This window comes from Peromyscus californicus, unplaced genomic scaffold (genome assembly GCF_007827085.1).
Source record: "Peromyscus californicus insignis strain IS unplaced genomic scaffold, ASM782708v3 Scaffold_4__1_contigs__length_199733344, whole genome shotgun sequence".
Taxonomy (NCBI): Eukaryota; Metazoa; Chordata; class Mammalia; order Rodentia; family Cricetidae; genus Peromyscus; species Peromyscus californicus.
In genome coordinates, this window is record NW_026294562.1 from 176440535 (window position 1) to 176468534 (window position 28000).

Consider the following 28000-nt stretch of genomic DNA (forward strand, 5'->3'; position numbering starts at 1 on the left):
CCATCTCGGGCCAACAACAGCAAGGGGGAGGTGGAAGGGCCTCTCCTGACCACCTCAAAGCAACCTGTCCTGTGGTGTGAGGGCGTGGCAGACACCCCAGGAAAACGCACACAGGCTGGAAATACATCGTAAAGGTGGGCAGGACGACGACGACGACGCGAGGAGCTGATGCGCAGGCGCCAGGAACTCCAGGATGAGAGGGATGGGAAGGGAGGCAGAGGCTTATACCCTTTGTGCTCTGACCCACGGGCCAACCAGCGATGGAGGCGGGCTCACCTGGATGCTGTTCTCTTGCAGGTTCAGGTAGCGGGTGTTGACAGGGATGCTAGCAGGAACCTCGGCCAGCTCCCTCCGCGTGCAGATCACCCGGCTGGCCTGGTTGCTGCAGGAGCAGGCTGCTGGGCAGGAGGTGGCTGGCGGGGAGCCTCCTCCAGCGGCTGAGGTCACGGCCACACCGCCCCCACCGGCCCCCAGGGGTGGGGAGAAGAGCCACAGGAGCAGGAGAGCCCCGTGGGGCCAGGACATCCTACCAGGCGGCAGCAGGGGGCACGGGGAGCCACGGGTGTGGGCTTGCGCCATCCTCAATGTTCATACTCTGAGGGCACGCTGGGGGGCTGTGGGAGGAGAGAGGGTGTTGGTCAGTAAGCGGCCGGGACTCTGGTTGCCCTGATTCACCCGCGAAACTCTGCCAGAAGCCCTCACCCCTGCTCGCAACCAAAGGTTTAGGGACCTGGCCTGCCTGTGCTGGGCCCATCTTCTCCTGGGCCATTCTGCAGAACGGATAGCTGAGGCCAAGAGAGGACATTTGCGCCCAAGGTCACTTGGTCAGTAAATAGCAAAGTCAGCTAGATTCAAACTTAGGTGTTACCAAGCCTGGGATGCAGGGCTGCCTTCTTAGGGGCTCAGGAGGCAGAGGCAGGAACACTGAAAGTTCCAGGTTAGCTTGGGCAATGCAGTGAGTGAGACCTTGCTCAAAACTAAAAAGGCAACATGTGGCTGAGTGATAGAGCCCATTCCGAGTGTGTCCAGGGCCCTTGGCTCCATCCCCAAGGCTTTAAAAAAAAATGTAAATGGTGTCTTTGCATTGATTTCAGTTAGACAGGTAAGGATGTAGAGATGGAGGGTCAGACGGACAGTGAGGCAAAGCCTCTGCCAGGTGAAGCACAAAGCTAACCAACTCCCATCACACCCAAGCAGGTCCCCTGGGGTGCAGCCTCCACCCCTCCACCCCCTTCCCTACATGTCTCCTCCCAGGTGTCACGCACCAGCCTGTATGGGTTTTTATTCCTGAATAGGTCTATATTCCCTCCTTCCCACCCCGGGGTCCCCCTCCCTCCTCTCAGGCCCTATCCTGTCCTAGACTAGGAGGAGAGGTGATTGAGAGAGGGTAGGAGGTGGCTGGGCTTCTGGGAGGAGGTGGGAGGCTGCAGGGCACCCTCACTCGGTGGCAGCAGAGTTGGAGACCACAGCAGTGCCCCCCCCGTGCCTCAAGATTGCAGGGACTCTGCGAGAATTCGGCCTGTGGTGGGACCTGTGCCAGCGACTGTCGCAGGATGGGGCTGAGGGAACTGACGGAGTGGGAAGGGGCAGTGGGGACCCCATGTCACGTCTGCGGTATGGGGAGTCGGCATCACTGCACCCTTCCAGCCTGTCCCTTGCTTTCCTGAGCCCCAGCTGGGAGGGACTCAGGCTATCCAAATGGCGGGCAGGGAGGACAGTACCTGCAGCCAGCACAGCGGGCGCCCTTCCTATGCCTCGGCCGGCAGGCCGGCCGCCTGTGGAGGGCGGAAGCTGCTGGAGTGTGCGCCAGGCCATCTCAAGGCCCACTGGATGGCAGAGGGGGTTTGGCCTCAGGACTCGCCCTCTGGCTTTCAATGTCCCCCTCCACACAGTGTCCCCCGAGTGCTCACACTCATAGAGTCCCCATGAGACAGGAAGGGGGGTCCCCATAAACACGATACCCACCCACTCACACAAACAGCAGGGACAGACACACCCTCGCACATGGCCTCTCCAATCCATGGACACAAGGCTGTCGCCCCCCCCACGCAGGTGCGCATGAGCACACACACACACACACACACACACTCCTGCAGCCTCCAAGATTTTAACCCAGATAGAAATGTGTGTGCCGCTGTGTGTTTGAGCAAGTGTGTGAAGGCAGGAGATGGAGACAGAGAAGAGATGGAGGCAGAGATAGGGAGAGACAATGAGAGACAGACCAAGAGGCAGTGACAGAGATGTGAGCGCCATAGAGACAGACCAGAGATAGAAGGAAAAAAAAAAAAGGACAAAGGCAAAAACCAGGACAGAGATAGACAGGGACCGTGACAGAGACTGTCACAGAGAGGCAGAAACAGAGAAATAGATGAAGAAAAGAGAGACAAAGATGGAGAGATGACCCAGGAACAGAGACAGACAGAAGCAGAGAGGCGGAGACATGAGGACAGAAGCATAGACTGAGCTGAGATGGCCGGACACAGAGACAGAGGCACCCCGCCTCAGGACTGGCCACCAGGCCCTGCCCCACACTGGCCTGTCCCAGCAGGGGCTATGGGGTCTTTGTTCCCACACGTGTGGCCAGCGAGCCTTCTCCTCAGTCCCCCCTGGGTCCACTGTCCCCACTTCCTGAGACTCTGGCTATGACCAGCCCATACCCTCTAAGCCAAGGATCCGGTGCGGTGCGGTGCTCACTGAGCCCACCATCCCCCAGGCCAGCACCCGGGTCTCCTCCCCCACCAAGACTGCCAGCGCACACCCCATCAGGGCTTCTGCAGCGGCTCCCTCCTTCCCCTCCCGCCTCGCCTGCCTCCATCTCCTTGTCCTTGTCTCCCCGCTCCCAGAGCACACACACTGAGGGACACTCACCCTGGTGGCTTGGCTTCCGACGGCCTCCTCTCTGTGCCCCAGGCCCCCCCTCCACATGGCTGCGGTTGCCCCAAGCCAGGCCCTGCCACCCCAGCTTCCTGCTGCTTCCCGCTGAGCTTGTGCTGGGGGGGGGGGGGGCGCAGGGGCTTCTTGGGTCTCCCTGCACCCCCCCCTCGTCTGTCGCCCTTCCCACCCTCTAGGGGAGCCCGGCCTTCTTCTCTTGACCACCACACAAGCAAGCCCTTGCCTCCTCCGGTCCTGTGCCCTCCACTTTAGTCCCCCCACACCAGCTTCCTTTCTCTCCACTCGAAGACCCAGCTTCTGCCCCTCTCCCCAGCTCCCCGACTCTGTCTTGCCTCGCCGAGGACCACTGGACCCCTTGTCTGTCTGTCCTCCTCCTCACTGTCCCCGTCACCCTGTCATTGCCGGAAGCCTGGCTCAGCCAGGTTTCATCTGTCTGTCTGTCTGTCCGTCTGTCCTGGGGCCTGCCTCATCGTCCCTCGCCCAGCTCTGCCTCTCTTCCTTTCTCTGCGATTACAATTTCTAGTCACACGGCAGTGCAGAGCCCAGCTCGCTCCCTCCCCACCCCCTCCCTCCTTCTTTCTCTCCTTCCAGCGGGGAGGGCGCTCCCTCCCTCCTTCCCTCCACCCTCCACCCTCACTCAACTCCCCCCTCCCAGCTAGCTCGGCCAGGGGGTGGCCTCCCCCTCCCCCGCTAATCAAAGGCTCCGTTATCTAATTAACCCGTTGGTTCTGGGCAGTCAGGGAAGGTCGGGGGGGAAGCGGGGGAGGAAGGTTGGCGGCTGTGCTGCCAGGGGAGAGGGGTTTGGACTGTGCCAAGCTAGAGCCTCGTGGCACACACACACATACACACACACAGCAGCCTCAGCTGCAGAACCAGGCTGGGCTGCGTGGACTCCATGCCGCTGAACCAAGATGTCCCTCCTGCATCCTCAGGGTCCATCCTGGGTTCAGGCACCCATGTATCTGCCTAGGACCCCTACTACCTCATATAGTCAACCCCATTTCAATATGCCACCCAGCCTATGCCAGGCAACTTAGGCCCAGGTCACCATCACCCTGTCTTTCAGCTGGGGCCAGCACTCATTCTTGCCACAAAGAAAACTACCCCTGATCCCCCCATTCTACCCTGCCTCAGCCACAGCCTAACACCCACCTCCTGGTGCCCTCTGCAGAACAAGCTGGGAAGCTGCACTCTGCTTATTCACTTCATGTATCCCTTCATCTATCCACTCCTCCTTCCATCTGTCCATACATCCATCCATCTACCAATCATGTACCCACCCATCCATCCACTCATTCATCTGTATATCCACCATCAACCATTTCTCCATCCATCCAATCCATATATCTACACTCTACTTATCTATCATTCCATCCACTCATCTATATATCTATCCTTCCATCCACCTGTCTATTTCTCCCTCTTTGTCCATCTATCCTTTTATACATCCATCTTTTCTTCTATCCATCCATCCATCCATCCATCTGTAAATTCACCTATCTATATATCCACTCATCTATCCCTTTAGCTATCTTTCCATTCTTTATCCATCCATCAACCATCCATTTATCATCTGTTCATTCATCCATTTGTGTCTCTAATCATCCCTTTATGCATCATTCATCTATTTGCTCATCCCTCCCTCCCTCCCCCCTCCCTCCCTCCACCTCTTTGTCTCCTCTTGTCTAGCATCCCTCCCTTCTTCTTGTCCTCTATCTAAAACCAATTTCTGAAGCCCCCACTATATGCCAGGCACTGAAGCAGATGCCAACAAGTACTTATGCATGGGTACAAGGCGGTTAGTGCTCTGGGAAGGGGCTCTGGGTTGGGCCTTGAATCTGCCTTTTCCCACATGGCCTTTCTGAGTTCTGGTGTCCTCCACTATGAGGAGGCCAATAGAGGCCACCTCCCGGAGTGGTTGGAGGTGGGAAAGAGTGGTGTACTGAACACAGGCTCTCCTGTCTCGACACTAGAAAGCCCACAGACAACTCAGCTCATGCTAAGCTAACTCCTGAACTGGCCACCACCTTGCTCCTGCCTGGACTTCCTATGGCTGTCCTCCATGTTGTGTCTGGATCCACGGGTGGCCAGAGGGACCCTGTTAACACAGCAACCAGATCCCACCCTTCACTGCTTAGGGCTCTCCAGTAACCCCTGAATCACACAGAAAAGCAGAAGAGCCTCTGCTCTGACCTCACTGGGAGGGCTGAGCACCAGCCTGGGGCGGGGGCTTTGTGGCTGCTCTTCACTCTGCCTGCATCCCTCCACCATGCCACATTCTCAGTGGATGATGGTTGGTGCGTTTCCTTTCTCCCTCTGTTACTGCCACTTAACCTCAGACCATATCTGCTGGAAAGCACATTCACCAGGAGCTGGGGTCACATCTGCTTTGGTCTCTGGTTTTGAGACCCGTGGCAGAGTCTGGTGAGGGAAGGGATGGACACACTGCTATGGATACTTGGCTGTACACATTTTCTGTTAGGTTACATCTCTGCTTCTTGTCACAGACACACCTGCTAACCATTCCAGGGACACTCTAAGAGTTGCTCAAGTCAGACACACCATCCTGGGACATCCCTCCACCTGAGGTCTTCACCTGTCCCCAGGGAGGTCACTGCCTTTGGCTGAACACCTGTGTCCCATGTCCCCCCTCTCTCCCTCCCTGCCATAGTGCCATCTGGTTGGCTAGATTCTGTGTGCCCCTCCAAATAACTTGTCACTAGGGGCGTCTCATCTTTGCTTGGAACCAGAACCTGCCCATGGAGCTACTTGCTGGCCAGACTGGTGCAGATGAAGCATGGGCTAGATGGTTTTCTGAGCGTAGACCTGAGCTAGTTCCAGGCACAGGCTCCATTAGAGCAGGCTCAGCACATAGCAGCATCTCTACACATTACCAGCACGAGTACCACACCCTTCTGCAGGGTTTCTTGAGGAAAAAGCTGTTCTCCAGACAGCAGCCCTCTAAGAACTGCTGGCATCCCCATTTCATAAACAGGAGAACTGAGGCCCGGATAGGTCTAGACACTGGCTCAAGGTTGACTATAGAGGTGAGAAAAAAAACCAGGCACAGAGGCATAGGCTTGTTATCCTAGCTATGCAGAAGCTGAGTAAGAGGATGGCAAGTTCAAGCCCAGCCTGGGCAATTTAATGAGATTCTGTCTCTAAAGAAAAAGAAAAAAAGAGGGCTGGGGGCGTAGCTCAGCAGTAGAGCTCCTGCCTAGAATCCCCCAGTGAGGGGCTGGGGTATGACTCAGTGGTAGAGCCCCTGCCTAGAATCCCCCAGTGAGGAGCTGGGGGTGTGGCTCAGTGGTAGAGCCCTTGCCTAGAATCCCCCAGTGAGGAGCTGGGGGTGTGGCTCAGTGGTAGAGCTCCTGCCTAGAATCCCCTAGTGAGGAGCTGGGGGTGTGGCTCAGTGGTAGAGCTCCTGCCTAGTCTGCAAAAAGCCCAAGGTTCCATTTCAAGTACTGCCCATACATACATACATACATACATACATACATACATACATACATACACACACACACACACATACATGCACATATATATCTGGAATGATAGCTCCATGGGTAATGTGCTTCTTAGTTCACTTGCCAGAAGCAATGTAAACAAGCTAGTCTTGGTGGTGCACTTGTAACCACAGTACTGAGGATGTGGAAACAGGATCCACGGGCTTGTCAGTCAGCCAGCCTAGCCAAACAGGTGAGCTCCGGGGCAATGAAAGACCCTGTTTAAAAACAAGGTGTGTGAGGTTGATGAGATGGTTCAGTGGGTAAAGCTGCCCCAGCCAAGCCCGAGGATCTGGGTTTGATGGAGAGAGAGAACAGACTCCTGCAAGTTGTGCTGACCACATGTGCGTGCACACACAAAATGATAAATATGTAAAAAAAAGGAAAACAAAAAACAAAAACAAAATCCATAGTGCAGATCTGAGGAACACCAAGGCTGATCTCTGGCCTTCACAGGTCTCTCTCTCTCTTTCTCTCTCCCCTCTCTCTCTCTTTCTCTCTCCTTTGTCTCTCTCTCCTCCTCTCTCTGTCTCTCTCTTACACACACACACACACACACACACACACACACACGGCCTCCAAGTTGGCCCAGACCACCTATTTGGCTAGGCTGGCTTACTGGCAAGCCCATGGATCCTTCAGGAGTCATGGGATTCTGGAGACCACAGTAATAAGTCCCACAGAGGTCACTGAGGTGTAGACTGACCAAGTAGTCAACCAGGAACCAGCTCCAGCCCTCTCCATCCTTCCTAGTCCCAGGGCACTCAACACAGCCTACTCCTCCAGCCCCTGGGGGATCAGCCATGGTCTCACTCCCAGGTCACAGGTGATGTAGACCCAGAGGGGTCAGAGACACTGGCTATGGCCAGGCAGGACTGTGACTAGGGATCAGGCCTTGGCCAGGCCTTGAATGGGCAGAGGCCGAGAAGCAGAGACGCCAGACAGCTGGGCAGAGTGGAGTGGGGCCGAGGACAGAGACAAGACACCCCAAGAGTCCAGGTGCTCAAGCCAGGTGCTAAGTCCTCATCGACATTGCTGCCCACCCAGCCCAGCTTAGGGATACATCTTGGGCACAGTGCCGGAGAGGATTCGGGCAGATGGCAGATCGGAAACTCCGGGCCCAGGGGAGGCGGGGTGAGGAGAAAAGGGAGGCAGGAAGCATTCCTGTCAGCCACACTTGTATGCCTGAGTAAGTTCATCAGGTGAGGACAAGAGGAAACTGTCTGCTGTGTGGTAGCAAGGGCGGTGGAGGTCAGAGCTAAAAGGGGACTTCCCCACTCTGACAGGTGGGCAGAGCAGTGCCACAGCCTGGACAGCTGAATACTTACTTCTCCCCTCCCGGGACAGCAAGCATCAGCAAGGCTGGGGAGGGGGAAGGAGGCATAGGCTCAGGGTGGAAGGAAGGAAGGGAGGGAGACGGGTCCCTGTCAGCCACTCTTGTGCCTGTCCTCAGGGCTCTCACAGGAAAAGTGAACACACAACCCTGAGCATGATGTCCTCTTAGCTAAGAGCAAAGGATCCTTGAGAAAAGGGCAGAGCAGAGTCCTGGGTGCCCAGGGCCTCTCAGGTGTCCCCAGCACAGCTAGTGTCTGTGGTACACAGCGGTGGCCTGTCAGCAGCAGGGGCTGTCTTCCCTCCAGAGTCATGGGGTGGGCCTGGCTTTGCCCTGCTTTCCCTGCTTCTTGGTCTCTGATCTCCCCCAACTCCGCTCTCTGTTCTGGTGACATGTCACCAAGCTTCTGGATGTGGCAACTTCCTGGTCTTTTAGCTGTCTGTCTCCCACTAGAAGGTGACAGAGACCAGATCCCTGAGTCTCACAGTCCCAACCTCTGCTCTCATGCTGGCATCTGGGTGTATACTACTGAGAACAGCAGGACAGGGCTACACCACACTGGATCACACAAGGGTATGAGCTAGGGAGGGTCAGGAGTGTGCAGGAGCGGTCTCCTCTAGTCAGGTAGGGCTGGCCTGTCACAGTAGAAGCCCAGAGACCCGAGGCACAAGCCAGGAGGTAGTGATGAAGGAGGGTGTGTCAGATGTAGGGACCCAAGCATGCAGGGGACAAGGTGTGTGTGTGTGTGTTGTTCACATACTCCCTTCTGGTCTGTGTGGAGCCCAGCTCAGGAGCAGGGGTAATGGTAGGAGGTGGGGGTGCTGGCTTCCTTCTCCTAAGCAGGCTACTGGGGACAGTTACAGGCAGGGACAGGGTGACTGAGTCCTGGGAGCCATCTCTTCTGCCTAGAGTGGAGAACCCAGAAGTCAGAGCTGAGGTGGGGGGGTGGGGGGAGGGAGTTATGGCCAGAGTTGAGGGGACAGGAAGGAAAAGGGGGCTATGGCCAGAGTTGAGGGGACAGGAAGGAGAAGGGGGCTATGGCTAGAGTTGAGGGGACAGGAGGGAAGAGGGGCTATGGCTAGAGTTGAGGGGACAGGAAGGAGAAGGGGGCTATGGCCAGAGTTGAGGGGACAGGAAGGAGAAGGGGGGCTATGGCTAGAGTTGAGGGGACAGGAAGGGGAAGGGGGGCTATGGCTAGAGTTGAGGGGACAGGAAGGGGAAGGGGGGCTATGGCTAGAGTTGAGGGGACAGGAAGGGGAAGAGGGGGCTATGGCTAGAGTTGAGGGGACAGGAGGGAAGAGGGGCTATGGCTAGAGTTGAGGGGACAGGGGGAAGAACGAAAAGACAGTGAATAGGCAAACCCAGAACCTAGAGGCAGAAGAGGTGAGGAAGAGGAGAACCCTGGCTCCTTTGTTGGCCTGAAAGCCATGAAGGGAGACAGACAGAGCAGGCAGCTGGGCAAGCGCAGAGACAGGCCCCGAGTTCGTATCTCACAGGCCCAGCCTTTGCTGTCCTGCCAGGCAGCGGGGACACAACCCAGCAGAGGGCAAGGGACTCAGAAAAGAAAGATGAAGCCCAAGTTTGTTGGTCCTCAGGAGGTGGAGGCAGGAGAATGTCTCTGAGTTCCAGGTCAATCTGGAGCCTGTCTCAACCCCCTCCACATACGAGAGAACAAACAAACAGGCTGAGGGTGTGGCTCAGTGGGTAGAGAGCTTACCTAGCAGTCAGGAGACCCTCTGTTCCATCCCCATAAACTACACGTGGCGGCACGTACCTCTTATCCTAGCTCTTGGGAAATAGAGGCAGGAGGATCAGGAGTTCAAGGTCATTTTCATCTATACAGGGAGTGTAAAGCCAGCCAGACTGAATGAGACCCTGCCTCAAAATAATAGCAGTAAGAAAAAACTGTGACAAGCTCTTGTCCTGTGGGTCCAATCTGCCCCTACTAGGCATGGATGAGCAGTCTCATGTGACAGAGAGCTGGAGGTTAGGGATGGGGACTCAGCAGCATGGCAGGGACCCACCGGCTACCGAGCAGGGCAACTATGACATTCTAACGTGGCCATGTGCAACAGAGTTCTAGAGTAACAGAAATGTCCCAGCTACATGATGGAACCTGGTGGCCACCAACAACAGCTGGCCATTGAACACTTCCCAGCTGGCAATTGTGACTACATGGATGAGCTTCAACTTGAAATTCTCCTGCCTCAGCCTTCTGTGTGTTGTGATGATGGGTGTATACTACCACACCCAGTCTGGGTATGTCATTCAATGGAGGATTTAAAAGTCAGTGGCCACATGTGGTACCAGGAAATGTGGCCAACCCCAGCTCTGGCTGGAGTCACCTCTGTTTCAGTTCCCAGAGCACGGTGGGACATGATCTCCCACAGGGATCTTAGGGGGCAGATCTAGTCCTATCAGAAGTCCATGTGGCAGAGCCATGACATCCCATTTCACAGAAGGGTATTCTGAAGTCTGGTGGTGTGGTCAATGTGGTCCTAATGGACACCCATACACAAGTGGGCTCTGTGGAAGAACCAAGTCTTCCAGACCCCTGTTCCTTGTGATAGAGAGGAAATGATTACACCTGAAACCTAGGAGTAGAGGGCACTGAAACCATGTTTATTGTTGAGGCTTGGACAGGTGGCCCGGACAACCTCTCGAGAAGGCCACTAGACCTGTTTCTGGGTTATGCATTCATATTTTCTGTGAAACAAAGGGTGCCTGGTAACTTAGTGTTGTGTTTCATACCTATCACGTCAACATTTGGCAGACACGGGCAAGAGGACTGCTGAATTTGAGCCAAACTTGTGCTACATTTGAAACCCTGTCTCAGAGAAAAGGAAAAACCAAAGGCAATAGTGAAAGCCATGAAAATATAAAGTCATGAGAACCACAGCAGACTTTCCCCGACACACATGAACATCCAAACTGCCTGGGCTCCTCCTTGTGCAGGATCTGAGGACGTGAGTTCTGTGTTTCCTAAAGTGGCAGCCAGAGGCTCTCAGTATCCCGAGCCCCCCACCGTCCACACCCATGATAGGAAGAATGAAGCCCCCCACCCCACCCCATCCAGGGCAGTGGAGGGCTCTGGCTCAATGTAGGCTGTGTTTGAACTTAACCTGCCATGATGACTCGCCATGTGGCCTTGGAAAGGGATGGGCCAAGGCTTCACCTATTCATAAGAGATCCTATTTCTTCAATGGGTTCCTGATAAAACCTTTTTGTAAGAAAATATCTTCCTCCATCTCTCAGACTGTCTCCTAGGGGAGGGGTGTGTGTAGGAGCCCGATGGGGCCCAGACTTATTCTCTAGCTCCTTAATGACCCCTCCCTGACAGTCTATAAAAGTGACACTAAGCTTGGTGGAGATTCAAGATGACAGGCACAGTACAGGACCCTCAATGACAGCTACATTCAAAGGTACCATTCATATGTATTTCTTATTTAGATTTTTCTGAGACAAGGTTTCACTATGTGGCCCAGGCTGACCTCAAACTCACAGCAACCTTCTTGCCTTAGACTCTTGGAAGAAGTGATTATTCTTGCTGGGGCAGAAACGTAAGACTTCTCCCATCCATGATTCAGTCCCTGACCCACATGTAATTCCATTATTCCGACTGGATCAGAACTGTTCATTTGTTGGAGAGTGGGTCCCCTAGAAGATAGTCCAGGTCTCCTTCCCACAAAGAGACCCCCCACCCCCGACACACATTGTCAAAGCCCAAATCTCCACCAGCACAATCAGCCCAGAGCATCCAGTCCTCTCAGGGTTTATGGGCATCAGCAAGCCTGAGAGACAGAGAGCCCAAGTTATGGGAACTTTTTGTTATTGTCAGTACTGAGAATTGGGGCTGGTGAGGTGACCTAGCAGATAAAGGCATCTGTTGCCAAACCTGAGAAACTGAGTTCCATCCGGGAACTCATGTGGTGGAAGGAGAGAAAAGACACATACCAGCTGTCTTCTGACAGCACACCCCAATAACTAAACACCTATAGCAATTAAAAAACAATGAAGTATTAAGGGGGGTTTGGAGAAATGAGTTCCGTGGTTAAGAGTACTTGCTGCTTTTGCATTAGACCTGGGTTCAGTTCCCAGCACCCACACTGCTAGTTCCCGACCATCTGTAAATCAGTTCCTGAGACCCAATGCTCCTCTCCCTCTCCCTCTCCTTCTCCCTCTCCCTCTCCCGCTCTCTCTCTCTCTCCTCTCTCTCTCTCTCTCTCTCTCTCTCTCTCTCTCTCTCTCTCTCTCTCTCTCTCTCCTTCCTTCCTTCCTTCCTTCCTCCCTCCCTTCCTTTCTCTTTCCTTTTTCTTTTCTTTTCTTTTTTCTCCCCCTGAGACAGGGTTTCTCTGTGTAATTTTGGTGCCTGTCCTGGATCTTGGTCTGTAGACTAGGCTGGCCTCGAACTCACAGAGATCCACCTGGCTCTGCCTCCCGAGTGCTGGAATTAAAGGTGCGCGCCACTGCCGCCCGGCTCCAGTGCTCTTTTCTGACTCCTCAGGCACCAGATATCAATGTGGTATAGTTGCACACATGCAAGCAGAACACACACATAAGCCTTAAAAAAATAGAGTAGTGAGAATTGAACTCTAGATAAGCATTTTACCACTAAGCCAAGCCCCCCAGCTTCACTCACTGTTATATTCTAGATAGGTATTCCACTGTTGAGTCATACCCCAACTGGGAGATTCTAAGTAGAAGCTCTTACCACTGAGCCATGCCCCTAGTAACCTCATTGGAGGATTCTAGGCAGGGGCTCTACCACTGAGCCACACTCCCAGCCCCTCACGGGGAGATTCTAGGCAGGGCTCTACCACTGAGCCACACCCCAGCCCCTCACTGGGGGATTCTAGGCTGGGGCTCTACCACTGAGCCACACCCCAGCCCCTCACTGGGGGATTCTAGGCAGGGGCTCCACCTCTGGGCCACGCCCTCAGGACCCTCTAGGCACCTGTTTTACCTCTGAGCCATGCTCTAGTCCTCTTTTTAATTTTTTTAGATTTATTTTTACTATTTTATGTGTATATTTTGCCCACAGTATGTCATCTGTACTTGATGCTCAAGGAGGTGGTAAGCCTCAATATGGGTGCTGGGAATCAAACCCAGGTTCTTTGCAACCATAAGAAATTCTCTTAACCACTGAGCCCACTCTCCAGCCCAAAGAAGAGGATATGCTTGTTTTGGTTTTGGAGACAGGGTTTCTCTTATTCAGCCAAGGCTGGCCTCGAACTCAGAGGTTTGCCTGCCTCTGCCTCCCAAGTGCTAGGATTAAAGGTGTCCTCCACCGCCACCCAGCCCGGTCCTCTTTTTTTATCTTGAGACAGGGTCTTGCTGGGTGGTCTAGACTAGCTTTGAATTTGTCATCCTCCCTCACGTCCTGAGTGGCTGAGATGACAGGTCTGTGTCACCAGGCCAGGATAAGAGTCTTAATGTCTCTTTAGAAGTCCAAATGTCCACGAGTCTTTAACATCGTAGTTACATTCCCAGCTCTGGGCCTCAGGATGCTGTGTAAAGCAGTGGTTCCAGCTGGGCATGGCAGCCTACACAGTGGCTGAGGCCCCTCCTGTAGATATTTGACCTTGGAGAAGGTGCCTCCGACCTATGGGCCCCAGTTTCTCCAGTCAGACTTGATGTGATGGCAGTGTCTCCCTGGGAGGGTTACTATAAGGAGTGGAAGGAATCCCCATGCATCTTGGCACAGGGCTGGCTCTGGAGGCGCCCCACGAAGGCTGTTATGACTACACTAGGCTCGTGTCCTAGGGTTTTCTAGGCAAGAGCAGGACAGCTTCCTTCTGCACCTCCCCACAGTGCTTCACCCTTCCATGGTGCTTCCCACCTTCCTCGAAGTCTAGACAAGGGCTCTGGGACTAAGTTCAAAGTGCTGGGACCCTGCTACTGTCCCCAGCCTCATCTCTTTCCTCCCCATCAGCTCTTACTCAGCTCAACTTGCCCACAGCCTACAGACAGCTCCTCACAGCTTCTCTCTGGGATGGGCTCCTGTCTGCCCTGTACCAGGGCCCTCCCTGCCCATCTCTAAGTCTTGCAGCCCCTTCATCCCTGCCTACCATGACAACAGCCTAGTATGTGTTTCCAGGCAACAAGGGGCACTCTGCCACTGCAGTCACTCTCTTGCCATCCTCTGTCTGGCAAAACCACCCTCGCCTCAGGACCAGGAGTGAAGGCAGAAAGGCTTCTTCCCAGCAGGGAGGGAGAATCCTGAAGCTTAGACACAGCATATCTCCCCGCAGGGCTCCGGGGAGAACATGGGTGCACTAGTACTGGCTGGCCATGGGGACCCCACCAAGGGGCCCAGCATCTGCCTGGAGGTGAAACCAAGCGATCACCTTTCTGTGTCCCCAGGGCTCCCGTTCTCCAATCCCACGCAAAGGTACAGCTGCCCTTTAACCCCTAGGGAAGTCTATTGTGCCGATGGCTGTGAGTTGACACAGGGAGGGGACTGTTAGGTATGCAGCTGGTGTCTAGTGACCGTCAGTGGACGAAGACAGATCACACATGACAGGGTAACTTCTTGCAGGTAGATCCCAACCTTGGGAACCTACATTTGGGTTCTTCTCCAGTTTAAGGGGCTCTTCCTGCCATTGGTGCAGGTGGCCACGGGAAGTGGCTGCTCCTTTCCCCACCCCACCCCCTTCCCTCTCCTGCTCTGTGGACACCTGTTGTTTGGGGATAGAGTCTCACTGTATAGCCCTGGCTGGCTTGTCATAGACTGTTGAATGCTGGGATCATCAGTGCACCATCCTCCTGGCCAGACACAGGGAACCACAGGCCTCAGGGACAAGAAGGGGTTTGGGAGACCCAGGAAAGGGAGCAGAAATGGGGGTTGGGTCGCCTAGTGCTGGCAGCAGAGAAGGCTGGCAGGTATCCAGGAAGGTGCCAGACTGAGGATGGTGGGTCAGGCCCTGGAAAGAGCAGCTGGATGGAGGGGAGGGGACACCCAAAGCTTAGCAGAGAAGATGGGGTGGTCACTGAGGAACGGATGCTGGGGGAACGGAGCCCTGGCAGGAAAGCAGAGTCCAAGCCTGAACCAGGCCATCCATGCAAGAGGCCAAGCAGCGCATCCTCCGCTACAGAGCGGTTTCCACATGGACCCTGATGGTGCACCTGCGCTCTGCCTGCCAGCTGTCAGGGGCCCTCGAAGCCTGAGGTCTCACTGGCTGTCCTCTGGGGTGGCAGATCTTGGTGGAGCTCCCTCCGGGCTCCTAGGAGTATGAGGGGCAACTGCTGCGGGCTCCCCCCACCCCCACCGGGAGCCCCTCTAGCACACTCCCTTCAGTCACACCTCACTGCAACAGTGGGGACGGTGGGGTTACCTCTCTCTGCAGTCACAGGCGGGGCTTCAGGGCCTCCCTTCCTGTCTCTGAGAGGAGCATGTTCACAGGAGGGCCTCTGCCTTTGTCCTTTCCTCCAGGTCTCCGTGAGCACAGGATTCCAAGTGTGGGGACTTCTTCTTCCCTGGTGTGCGTGAGCGTGTGCGTGTGTGTGCACACGTGTGCATGTGTGTGTTCACTGCACACTTTCCTCTGGGTTGATCTGGACTCCTCTCTGCTTCTGGGTGGCAGAGTGCTATCGAGCTCCGTGTGCTGTGTGCTATCTGTCTATCTAGAGTGGTTCACGGGTCTCAGGCTCCCTGAGTCTGCGGCTCTGGGTCTCTGTGCTGGCTCAGAGAGAATGTGTACCCCTTCCTATCTCCCAACTGAATTTTCCCTTAAGGGAAATTAACCCTTTGTGTGTATGTATGTGTGTGTGGGGGGGAGGGGGTGTTTCTGTGCAATAATGTATGTGTGTCTGTATGGGAAGCCATTCCTCTCTCTGGCTCCCCATCTCTATACTCCCTTTTGAGTGTCTCCCAACAGCTGCTCTTAGGCTTCCCTCTTCTTCTGTGTGTATTTGAATAATCAGGTGGCTGAGGACCAGAAGGAATCGGAGAAGGCCCAGGGAAGAGGAGGCGGCAGGTGGGAAGGGGAAGAGGAAGCCGAGAAGTGCAGCAGTGAGCAGGCAGAAGATGCTCCAAAGGAAAGAGAGACCAAGCCAGCCAAGGTCCTGGGGGAGGAGCGGTGGGGAGGGGTGCTGCCCGCTGCCTGGACCGGGAGGGAAGCGGACTCGGCTACTACCAGCTGCCACTGTAGCCTAGAGTTCCTGTCTGGCGCTGCGCGGCTGGACTCGGGATGTGAGGCGCATAGCAATAGCAATGGGTGATGCGGAGGGAGGCGCGGCTGCAGCTCCCAGCTGGGGAGGGGGCGAGGGGTACCCCAGGCTCCTCCACTGCTCAGCTGGGGTGCTCCCCGGGAGGATTCCCCAGCCTAGGGAAAGTCACCCGAAGCTGCAGGGCAAGGAAGGGCCAGAGGTGGGAGTACCCAGAGAGGAAATGGTGCTCAAGAACATTGGGGGACTCAGAATCTAGCGGGGAGACTGGTTGGTCCCCTGGCCCAAGAGGTGGATCCGGAGAAACTGACCACGGAGACCTGGGAGGGACCCTGGACCCAGCCTGAGCTATTGGCCTAGGATTGAGAGCTAGGAGGAAGGAGACCGGGAGAGGGTTCTGGAGAGAATCTGAGGTCTAGAAGTGGGTGGAATCCGAGTACCCCCCCACATGTGAGGAGACAGGAAGACAGACCTTTGGGGGAAGAAGGGTCACAGAATGGGGCTTCCAAAAAATCTGGGTTGAGGAGAAAGGGGGGTACCAGCTAGCAAGGTTAGGGGCTTAAGGCAAGGAGAAGAATGGGGCCTAGAGGATCGCAGGCCCAGCTAGGTCTCCAGGAAGGAGGGCGGAGGGATAGGACGTCTAGGGGAGAGGGTCATAGATGGGCCGAAAAGGGGAAGTGTAGTTAGAAGGCCCTGGAAGAACAGGTGTGAGGGAGGCCGGCAGTGACTGGGGAGGTCCCCGAGCGAGCAGGGGTTCCAGGGAGACTGTGTGAGGACCGCAGCCATGAGTCCCGATGCGGGTCAAGGAAAGGGGGGTCCTGAGCGTAGGGAGGGGCAGGACGCGCAGTCAGAGAGAGGAAGATCGTTGATGGGGAGTGGGATCTGAGGCCTCCTCCCTCTCCAATCACCCCCCTCTTGGCTTTTCCCATGTTCACTTCCCAAACTCCCCGGTTCTCCCCGGTTGCCACGGCAACCGCTCCTGCCAGGCGCGGTCACCAAGGAAACCCCGTGCCCGCCTCTCCCCCTCCCCATCGCCCGCACGCCCCCCGGCGGCCGGGAGGAGGGTGTGGGGGAGCGGACTCCCGCCCCGGGCCGCAGCCGGGCAGCCAGCTGCGGTCGCCCCGCCTGGGGCGCCGGTCCAGGTCCCGGCCCGCATCCCGGGTCTGCGTCTCCATCCCGTCCAGCCCCATCCTGGATCCGCGTCCCCATCCATCCCGGCCCCAGCCCTGTCCTGCCTCATCCCCGCACGCCGCGCGCTCCGACTCACCGCGGGCTCCGGGCTCCCGGCGAGGGGCGGCATGCCCCGCGGGGTCCGCTCGGGGCGCGGGGCCTGGGCCGGGGGCGTCCTCGGGGTCGCGGCTCCGCCCCCGCCCGGCCCGCCGCCCGCCCGCGCTCCGCGCTCGCCGCCTGCCAGCCTGGCCGCCGCCCGCCTCCGCCGCGGCCCCGCCGCTCCCCCCACCCACCCCCCCCAGGCCCCGGCCCGGCCCGGCCCCCGCTCGGACGGTGCGGCAGCCGCCGAGAGCAGCCGAGAGTCCCGTGGACGCGAGCGGAATACTGATGCTGGTGGGGAGCGGGAGGAGGAGGAGGAGGAGGAGGAGGAGGGAGGAGGAGGGAGGGCGCCGAGGGGAGAGTGGCCGGGGAAGCTGGGGAGGGAGGGCAGGAGAGGAGGCGAGGAAGGGGGAGGGGGCACGGGGAGGGAGAGGGGAGAGGGAGGATGGAGGGAAGGGGAGCCAGAGCCGAGGGGGGGAGGGAGGGAGCAAAGGAGGAAGGGAGGGAGGAGGAGAGGCAAGGAGGAGGGAGAAGAGAGAGAAAGGGGAGTAGAGAAGAGAAGGGGTTATAGGGGAAGAGGGAGGGGAAGCGGCGGTGTGGTGGAGGGAGAAGGGGGCTGGGGCTCGAACTTGGAGAACTCTGAGACCTCCATGGAGTGGATGGGATGGAGGGGACCTGATGGGTGCTGCGGGAAAAGTGGGGAAGAGGGAGGCGGGAAAGCGGGAGAGCAGTGGAGGAGAGATGGGGGGTTGGGGGGTGGGGAGGACGGGAAGGAATGGGTTGGGGGAAAAGGAAAGCCAAAGAAGTATTAGGAGAGGGCCGGATCCAAGTGGGAAGGATGAGAGTTGATGCTCTCACGGAGCCAGAAGTGGCCTGACAGGGATGTCAGGAGGGAACTGAGGCAGGATCAGTGGGTGGGTGGTATAGAGAGGCCTGGAGGAGGCCGCAGAGCTGGGGAGGTATTGGGAAGCCAGGACAAGGGGGAGCGTTTCTTGACGTCCACTGTTAGCCGTCTCCTCATCTGATGAGAAGGATGGAGCCTCAGATCAGTCTCCATTCTAGGAAGGGCTTTGGAGGGAGTTTCTCACGAGGGGAGTGGGGCCTGGCTTCTCACAGGGGGAATGAGCAGGGTTGCTGGCTCTCACCCCCTGCCCGGGACCTGTGCGGAGTAGAGGCAAAGCCCAGCCCCCTCCACACTCTCACCTTCCCGGGTGCAGGCAGAGGGTGCTGGGACACACTGAGAGGTGTGAAGCTGGTGCCAGCCTAGGGGAGAGGGGGGAGGGCTGGAAGCTTGAGAGAGGTCACAAGGACGTCAGTCTTCTCCACTCATCACTGGGTGTTCTCACCTGCTCTCTGCCCCCGCCCCCAAAGCTGGGCACTGAGGAAGAGGCTTGGGACAGAGGGACCCAGTGTAAAAGGCAGGCAGAAGTTTCCCTATCTCTGCCTCCCCCAAGGTGGGGGAAAAAGAAACCTGGCTACTAACTTAGGACAGGGAAGAGGGGAAGGGATGAAGATGCCTTCTCTCAGGACCAGGGTCCTTGTTCTGAAAACCCTCAGGGGTCCAAGAGACTAGGAGATTGGCCCTGCCTCTGAAGCAGGCAGCCGCAGGGGCCAGCCCTGGGACTGGAAGGGAAGGGGCCACACAGACATTTGCTGAGAGCCGGAACCGAACTTGCTAGGCGGTGACCCAGGGCTCACAGAGGGGTGAGGTCATGGGAGGATGCCTTAGAAACAGCTGGGGTGGGTAGTGGGGGACACACAGAACGGAAAGCCACAGGCACAACCAAAGAGAGGAGGGCTTAGCCAGGACCAGAGCCCGGTAGGTGCCTCCTGGCAGTGCTGAAATCTGGTTAGGAGCCTGGATGAGAGACTCTTGGTGAGACTCAGGGTCTTTGCTGACACCACGGACTCTTGGCTGTCTGCTGTGGAACAGGGCCGTCTGCTTGAGGATCAGCTGCCAGGAATGTGGGCTTGTGGCTGTTGAAGGTCTGCAGTTCCCTGCACATCCAGCCAGTGGCTACAAGAGGGTCCGGGAAGCCTCTAGTTCTTCTGGAATCTCAGGCTTGCCTGTCCCAGCAGAGGAGGGTGGTTGTCATTGCTAGAGGAGGCCTGGGCAAGCCACTGAGCCTGGGAAACTCACCCTCTAGGGAACAGGGTGACTCAAGGGCCTCTTCTAGAAAGCTCACACGCCATGCAGAGAGTGAAAGGCAGAAAGGAGGAAGAAGCTGGTGGGGGAATGAAGCTGAGGAGACTCACAGGCCTGGAAGAGGTGACTTTGCATCCACACCTGGATGCTCAGGAGAAAGTAGGAACAGGCAGGAAGGGGCCATCAGATGACAGCGATTGGGGGTGGAGGGTGGGGGAGTCTGTCTGAAAGGCTGAGAAAAGTGGAGACACAGAAAGGCAGGAAGAGCCGAGCAGAATCACTTCACAATGTGATGCCAACTTCCATGCCACCCGGTTCTGAGGATGGATCCAGTTTGACAAGTACAGTGTCAACCTCCATGCCACCTCAGTTCCACCCTGATGCCTGAGGCTAACCTTCAGCCAAGGCTAGTCCTGATTAGCGGCAACCTTGAAACGGTCTCATGTAGCCCAGGGTAGCCTCAAACTCACAATGTAAAGGAGGATGGCTTTGAACTTCTGATCCTCCTGCCTCCACTTTCCAAACGCTAATGACAGTCATGTGTCACCATGCCTGGTGCGGGGTATGGAACCTAGGGTTGCAAGTGTTCTAGGCATATGCTCTACTGACTGAGTCCCAGCCTCATCTATTCAATGTTTTCAACATGGCCTTGAACACACCGGAACCTGTGGTAGGTGAGCCTTATGGTTCGGGTTTGAGAAGCCTCAGCCCCAGGGCTCATGCTTTGAACACTGGGTCCCCAGCTGGTGGCACTGTTTTGATGGCAACCAGAAGTGGGTCACTGGGGTTGGCCTTTGATGGTCTAGTTCTCCACTTCTCAGTCCCTGCCACATGAATAGCTTCAGCCTCCTGCCTCAGTGCTAGGTATCCTCTCAGGACAGACGGAAAATCCTTAGTATCAGCACCCCCATGATGCACTGAAGCCCCTCAACATCAGCCCCTCAGAACACACTGACCCCCCCATTAGGCCTCCTCCCCAGGGCACACTGAAAGTCCCCAACAACAGCTCCCCCTGTGACTCACTGAAACTCCTTAGAAACCATGAGTTTTTGCTCCTGAACCATCAGAACAGCTGTATAGTAGGAGACGGTGGCCGCGATCCTTCAAGTCACAAAGGCTTGGAGAGATACATGGTCTCAAAACACCAGGCTAGAGGACTCAGTGCCTGCATTCACTCCCAGGATCCATGGAAAAGGCACTGTGGTGGTGGCATGCACCAGCAATCCCAGCCCGAGCAAAAGGAGAGAGGAGGGTCCTCTGGGCTGGCTGGGCAGCCCATTCAGCCAAATCAGGTTCAGCAAGAGACCCTGGCTCACAAGCAAGTGGAGGGGCTGCAGAGATGGCTCAGTGGTTAAGAGCACAGGCTGCTCTTCTCGAGGACTCCATTCCCAGCACCCACATGGCAGCTCATAACTGTCTCTAACTCCAGTCTTAGGAGATTTAATGCTCTCTTCTGGCCTCTGAGGGCACTAGGCACTCGAGGTGCATGTACATACATACAGGCAAAGCACTCACACACATAAAACTTAAAAAAGCCAAAGAGCAACTGAGAAACACATTTGACAATGACTTCTGGATTCCACATGCACATACACACAACTGTACACACACACATACACAAGCCTGCATGCATATACATATGCACATATACACACCTGTGCATATATGCACAAATACACCTACACATATACATACACACCCACATATGCACACAGGTACACAAGCCTGCACACACACCTGCACCACATGTGCACATGTACCTACCTGTACATACACACACCTGTACACATACATACCTGCACATGTGTGCATACACACCTGCACATACATGTGCACATAAACACATCTGTACATACATATGCACATAGAAGCATGTATGTGTACCCACATAAGCACATACAAACATGTATTGTGCACACACATGCATGCAAACAAAAACAAACCCAGGTTAGGGCTAGGCAGCTCATAATCCCAGCACTCATGAGGTTGAGGCAGGAGGAGAGAGAGTTTGAGTCCAGCCTGACCTATGTGTTGAGATCCTGTCTCAAAATACAACATCAAAAAGGCAGAGGGGAGGCCGGGGAGAATGTTCAGTGGGTAGAAGCTCTTGCCACCAAACCTGGTGACCTGAGTTTGATTCCTGGAGCCTCCGTGGCGAAGGGAGAGAACCTCCTCCTAGTGGTGATCTCTGCCCTCCGTGTGTGACCTTTACATGGTGAGACCAGCAAGGGCTCTGCCAGCTTCTGAGCTGATGGACGTCCTAAGGCTGCCACGCCAGGAGGAAGCTCAGCCTCCCAAGAGAGGCCTCCCCTAACCCTGCCTCTTTGCCTTCTCCAAAGGAAATCAAGGGCCGGAACTGCCCAGCCGAGTCCTTCCCTAACTCCTGACTTACAGGAAGCTTAAGGTAGAGTGAAATGGTTTTGCTGTGAAGTCCTGGGGGGTGATTTGTCACACAGCAGTAGGTGACTGCAGTTATGGGTAACACAAACAAATCTCTCATTTATCTTGGCCAATGTGAAGCCTTTTTCAGGGAGTAGAAAGTGTGACTGGAATGAGCAAGGTGAGTACCATCTTCAACTTGATTTCCATACGAAATTTCCTACATGCCTTGGGGAGATGGCTGCTTCCATCTCTAGGGTAGGGCAAATGATCTAGAGAAAGCTTCTGTCTTAGTTAGGGTTTCTAAACAAAACAAAACAAAAACAACAAAAAACTATGACCAAAAAGCAAAAGCAAGTTGGGCAGGAAAGAAAGGGTTTAATTGGCTTATACTTCCAGGTCACTGTCCATCATTGTAGGAAGTCAGAACAGGAACTCAAGCAGGGCTGGAACCTGGAGGCAGGAACTGATGCAGAGGCCATGGAGGGGTGCCGCTCACTGGCTTGCTTCCCCTGGCTTGCTCAGCCCACTTTCTTATAGAACCCAGGACCAGCAGCCCAGGGATGGCCCCACCTACAATGGACTGGACCCTCCCCCATTGATCACTAGTTGAGAAAATGCCTTTCAGCTGGGTCTCATGGAGGCATTTCCTCAAGTTAGGTTCCTTCCTCTCTGATGACTCTAGCTTGTGTCAAGTTGGCACACAAACCAGCCAGTACAGCTTCTGTACCAGAAAGTGCATATACTAATAGGCGGTCATATCAAAAGGGCACGGGAGCCCATGGAGCCCTCTGGAATGGGCTCCCACTCACAAATATGGGGACAATGTGAGAGTCAAAAAGAATAAAAGGTATTGGTGTGTGTGTGTGTGTGTGTGTGTGTGTGTGTGATGCATGTGTGTATGTGTGTACATACATATGCACATTATTTAGGCTAGCATCAATGTGACAGTGCACTCATGGAAAGAGCGATGGGTCATGACCAATTGACATCTTCTGCTTGTTTTTTTTAGGCAGGGTCTCAAGTAGCCTAGGCTAGCCTCAAACTCCCTAGGTAACTGAGGATAGCCATGAACTCCTGATTGTCCTGCCTTAGCCTATGAACACTAGCACAATGGGCCTTGAAGTTTATAGCACAATCTGCCTTTAGTTCTCTCTGTTTCCTGCTCTGCCAAGATGTGCAGCACTATAGTCCTGTGAGTGAACAGCCTCATGCTCTGCAACCACAGCCATGAAACAGCCACCACCACGCCTGCCCTGCCATGCTGGACTGGACCTTCAAACTGTAAGCCAAACCAACCTCCCACCCTTAGGTTGCTTCTTGTTAGACTTATGGTCACAACAAAGAGAAAAGTAACCCCAGCACTAATGTCATCTTACAGGAATTAGACCCAGGAACATGTCAGAAAACATGAAACCCAGAGTGTGGGGCATTCTTGAGGACAACCAGCATACAAGTTCAATAACACTGTGCCAATAACTACTGTCACAGGTCTATCATTCCAGCTGCTTGAGAGGCTCAGACAGGAAGACCATAAGTACAAGGCCAGTCTGGTCTACAGAATGAGTTCAAGGATAGCCTGAGCAACTTAGGAAGACCCTACGTAAAAATAAGTAAAAAGAGGGGCAGGGATGTAACTCATTGGTAAGCCCCTGCCTAAAATTCCCCAGTGAGGGGCTGGGGCGTGGCTCAGTGGTAGAGCCTCTGCCTAGAATCCCCCAGTGAGGGGCTGGGGCGTGGCTCAGTGGTAGAGTCCCTGCCTAGAATCCCCCAGTGAGGGGCTGAGGGTGTAACTCAGTGGTAATTCACTTGCCAGGCATACTTGTGACCCTCGACTCAATCTTTGGTTTCTTAAAAAGTATGGAAAGCCTATTCTAGTCTGAGATTACAGAGCTCACCCAGGAGCAGTGTGTGGTTCCTGCTGCCATCCCAGTTTAGAGAATCTTTGTATTAATGTTTTTCTAGATTTTTTCTTTTTTTGAGGATTTTTTTTATGTGCACTGGGTGTTTTGCTTTATTTTGTCTGCATGTGTGTCTGTGTGAGTGTGCCAGATCCCCTGGAACTGGAGTTACAGACAGTTGTGAGATGAATGTGGGCTCTGGGATTGAACCCGGGAAGAGCAGCCAGTGTTCCTAACTGCTGAGCCTTTTCAGCCCTGTATTAAATTTTTATGATTTGTCTGTGTGTGAGACGTTTTGCCTGCATGTATGTCTGTGCACCATTTGTGTGCAGTGCCCATTGGAGCCATAGAAGGAGCTGGATCCTCTGGAATTGTAGGGAGCTGCCATGTGGGTGCTGGTAATTGTCCTCTGTAAAAGCAGCCAGTGCTCTTAACAGCAGAGCCATCTCTCCAGCCCCTATTTAAAGGCCTAGGAGGTAGTCTTTGGACAACTGGCATGGTGTGAACTTGGACTTCCTTAGGAGCATCCGTGAGCTGGTGCCACTGCTGTTAGAGATGACACTGCACTCACCGGACAGCGTTCTTCCTCTCTGGAGGGTCTCGTGGAAACACGAGTGTCTGACAAGTTCACAATGACGAATGTAAGCTGTGGGTGTTACAGTTTCCAAAGAAATGCCAGGTTTGAATGCTTGGTCCCCAGTTGGTGGTGCTGTTGTGGGAAACTGTAGAACCTTTAGGAGGAAGTGGGCCACAGGGGGTGGAACTTATTTACATCTTTGCCTGTTGTGGAACAGAATATTTGTTTAATTATGTAAAGATGTGTTGCTGTTTCACCTTGCCTGCCCAAGGTACCTGATTGGTCTAATAAAAAGCTGAACAGCCAATAGCCAGGCAGAAGAGGGATAGGCAGGCCTGGTGGGCAGAGAGAAAAGGGGAACCAGCCAGACAGCCAGGGATAGATAGCTGGGGTCCAGCCAGCCAGACACAGAGGAAGCAGGAAAGCAGGATGGACAGTACATAGATGAGGTAAACAAGCCTCGGGGTAGCACACAGAGTAATAGAAATGGGTTAATTTAAGTTTTTTTAAAAAAGCTAGCTAGAAACAAGCCTAAGCTAAGGCTGAACATTAATAATTATAAGTCTCCATGTCATGGTTTGGGGCCTGGCAGTCTGGGAAATCCTGCCACATTTGCCCTACTTCCTGCCCCATCTCTGCTTTCTGATCTGTCCAGATGTGCAGAGTCTTGGCCCCTGCTCCCTCTGCCATGGAACCACGTGCTGCTGTGTCTTCCCTCCATGACAGGCTGCGCCTCTTCAAACCACGAACCATGGTAAAGCCTTCCTGAAGTGGCTCTTTGTCAGGTGTTTGGTCAGAAGTGAAGAAAGGTCCTTGATAGTGGGTTATGGACACTTATCACAATTTTTCCAACGTTGTGCATATCTGGATGTTTAATGTGTGAGGGGAGATGTGCTTCAGGAACACCAAGGGCAGACTGTCATCCACAGTGAGCACCCCTCCTTCCAGCACAGCACTCTCCTGCTACAAGGCATTTAAGACTGCCAGGTATCACCTGTCTTCAGAAACGGTCATCTCCACTATAGCTCCCCTCCCTGCAGAGACCACACCTTATTATTGTTCATTTCCATGAAACTTCTAAATGTCTCACTGCCTCTGCCCTTGTGTCCTGTTCTTTCCTCAAACACGAGCTGGAGTTATGCCTTCCTGCTCTAGGCCACCACCAACACAGGTGGGCAGATCCAGTGGCTGCCTCTCTTCACCACCACGGGCACTCCTCTAGGTCCTCCATCTCCTGCCCCATCACCATGGAGGGGCTTCCTAGTCTGCCCCTCCTTCCTGGCCCCTAAGCCTGGATAGAGCTCAGAGTCCAAGCTCTTTGCACTTCCCTCTCTCCCGCTAGGTGGTCCCACATGCAGTGACCTCACAGGCACTGTCCGATGCTTCCCAGGGTAGGTCTCCAGCCCCGTCTCTGCTCAAGCTCCTCCCACATGTGGACACATAAATGCTTGACAACCCTTCCCTACCTGATGGGCCATACAGAGCTTGCATAGCCATGCTACCAACCATCCTCACAATGAAGCACATCATTAGCTCAGCTCAGGAAAGAATGGAGGGAATCTTTTCTCTCGTCCAGGTCCAGTCCTTCACCCACTCCCATGGCTCTACATACAAAATGTACTCATTTTCCAACAGTCCCTTTCTTCCATAACTTCTACTACCCTAGTGTCAAAAGCCACCCTCTTTCCTGTGGCCAACTGCAGACTTCCTTGCTGGCTTGATCATGGTCACTGTCACAAGCCTCCAGCCCAGCCCCTGCAGGACAGCTGGAGTAAACTTAGTGACAATTCCCATCATGCTATCTCTGAGGGTGGTCCACTGTGCTCACCATATCTTACACTCAAAGTCCCCAACCCGGCCTGGTCCTGATACTGCTCAATCCCATCACCCTTCACCAGGCTCTGACTTCTCCCACCTCGGGGAGCTTACCCATTCCAGCACCAGCTTCTCTTGGCCCAGCATCCTCTGCAGACCGGGTCTCAGTCTGACCACCCTCCTCCCAGTCCTGGCCACACTCCCCATTGACAATGAAGTTTCCTGTTCACTTCTTTGCTACTCACCAAGCTTCCCTCCCTAGGAGTAAACCCAAGAACCAAAGCCTGTCTCATCTCACTAGCTATTCACTTCCCCGAGTCCAGGAAACATCAGGCAAACTGTATGTCATTAAATGTGTTTCACATAATAATACACACACTGTGTAGTTCTGTGTGTCCTTTAAATGCCCCCTTGTAGACAAAAGTCATCTCTCAGGACTAGAGAAGATGGTTCAGAAAGGTATCCTTGCAAGCATAAGTACATGAGTTGGATTCCTATCACCCATGCCAAAAAAAAAAAAAAAAAAAAAAAAAGCCAGTCACGGTGGTCTACACTAGTAGTTCCGGCACTGGGGAGGTGGGGAAGGGTGGTCTCTGGGGCTCACTGACCAGTAAGTTTAGCTCCAGGCCGCCAAGTGAGTGAGAGACCTTGTCACAAGAAACAAGGTAGATAGTGGGTGAGAAAGGACAGCCAAGGGTGTCCTCTGCCTTTCACACAGGTGCACACACACACACACACACACAGAGAGAGAGAGAGAGAGAGAGAGAGAGAGAGAGAGAGAGAGACAGAGACAGAGACAGAGAGAGACAGAGACAGAGAGAGAGACAGAGAGACAGAGAGAGAGACAGAGAGAGAGAGAGAGAGAGAGAGAGAGAGAGAGAGAGAGAGAGAGAGAGAGAACTCATCTCCCAGCTTAACAAAACACTTTGCTACTTTTCTTGAATGTTCTTGGTGTGATGGAAGCTCCTGTGTTTTCTCAGCCCCTGGTGACCTTGTTGATTCTGAGGGGCCACACAGGATACCTGGTGAGGAAGCTTTGGGAGCCCATGTACACTCGGCAGCGTTCCCAGGCCTATGCTCCCTCCACTTTGCAATGCTATGAGTACAGACGTAAGTCATTTTCTTCATTATAGAGGTCACATGTGGGGAACTCCTGCCCGTTCCTGTAGACGCCTGAGACATCACATTGACTTCCTCCAGCAGGGAACAAGCCTGACGTGGCAGTCCATGAGGTGACTGTGACCAAGGACCCAACACTGGACATAGCCCAGGAGGCAGCTGTACACAGACACTCAGCATTGGATGGAGCCGAGAGGTGACTGTGTGCACGGAGAAGAGGCCTGATCCTAGAGGGAGAGACACAGGAGGTGATTCTTCCTTTCCCTGCACTTCTGGGAAGCGAGAATTACCATCCTTGCCTTGGAACAGAAGTGCAGCCGTGGGGCCTCTTCATGAGCCCAGACAGCCCACCTGGGAGGGTTTGAAGGGGAACGGAACTTGCAGTGTGGAGGAACTACAGCAGGCAGGTGCAGTCGGCCTTTTTGGCAGGATTGTCAGCTCCTAATAGCGACACAGAGACTTGATTTTTTATTTATTTATTTTTGGTTTTTCGAGACAAGGTTTCTCTGTGTAGTTTTTGATGCCTGTCCTGGATCTCACTCTGTAGCCCAGGCTGGCCTCGAACTCACAGAGATCCACCTGGCTCTGCCTCCCAAGTGCTAGGATTAAAGGTGTGCGCCACCGCCACCCGTCAAGACTTATTATTAATTATGAAAGCTCAGCCAAAAGCTTAGGTTTGTCCTACTGGCTCTTATAACTTATATTAGCCCATTTTTATTAATTTACTTTCTGCCTCATGGCTTTATTACCTCATCTCTGTACTGCCCATCCTGCTTGCTCTGCGTCTGGCTGGTGACTCTGCCTATCTTCTTCCCAGAGTCCTCTCTGCCTGGAAATCCTGCCTAGCTATTGGCCGTTTGGCTCTTTATTAAACCAATCAGACTGACACAGTGTGCA

The 28000-nt window shown here is 54.5% G+C and overlaps 1 protein-coding gene and 1 long non-coding RNA gene across 5 annotated transcripts in view; one reads left to right on the forward strand and one right to left on the reverse strand.

Moving 5' to 3' along the window:
• Positions 1-17285, reverse strand: part of Lrrc4b (leucine rich repeat containing 4B) — a 35736-nt gene extending 18451 nt beyond the window's left edge. The window contains exons 1-2 of one of the 3 annotated variants that reach the window (XM_052712349.1): positions 17165-17285; positions 277-614 (exon numbers count right to left, since the gene is read on the reverse strand). In XM_052712349.1, coding sequence (XP_052568309.1) covers positions 277-579 — 303 coding nt within the window. In that variant the 5' untranslated portion in view covers positions 580-614; positions 17165-17285. Of the gene's footprint in view, positions 1-276; positions 615-1721; positions 1747-2868; positions 3425-17164 lie in introns of those variants that run through there. The other 2 variants (XM_052712347.1, XM_052712350.1) reach the window with 2 other exon arrangements.
• Positions 17286-17377: 92 nt separating this feature from the next.
• LOC128094187 (uncharacterized) lies at positions 17378-27989 on the forward strand. Of its 2 annotated transcripts, none has more exons than XR_008212847.1 (3): positions 17378-24923; positions 26965-27094; positions 27185-27989. It is a non-coding gene; the product is annotated as an uncharacterized LOC128094187 (long non-coding RNA). The 2 variants fall into 2 exon arrangements; XR_008212848.1 differs by having other exon boundaries at positions 27188-27989.
• Positions 27990-28000: the final 11 nt, after the last annotated feature.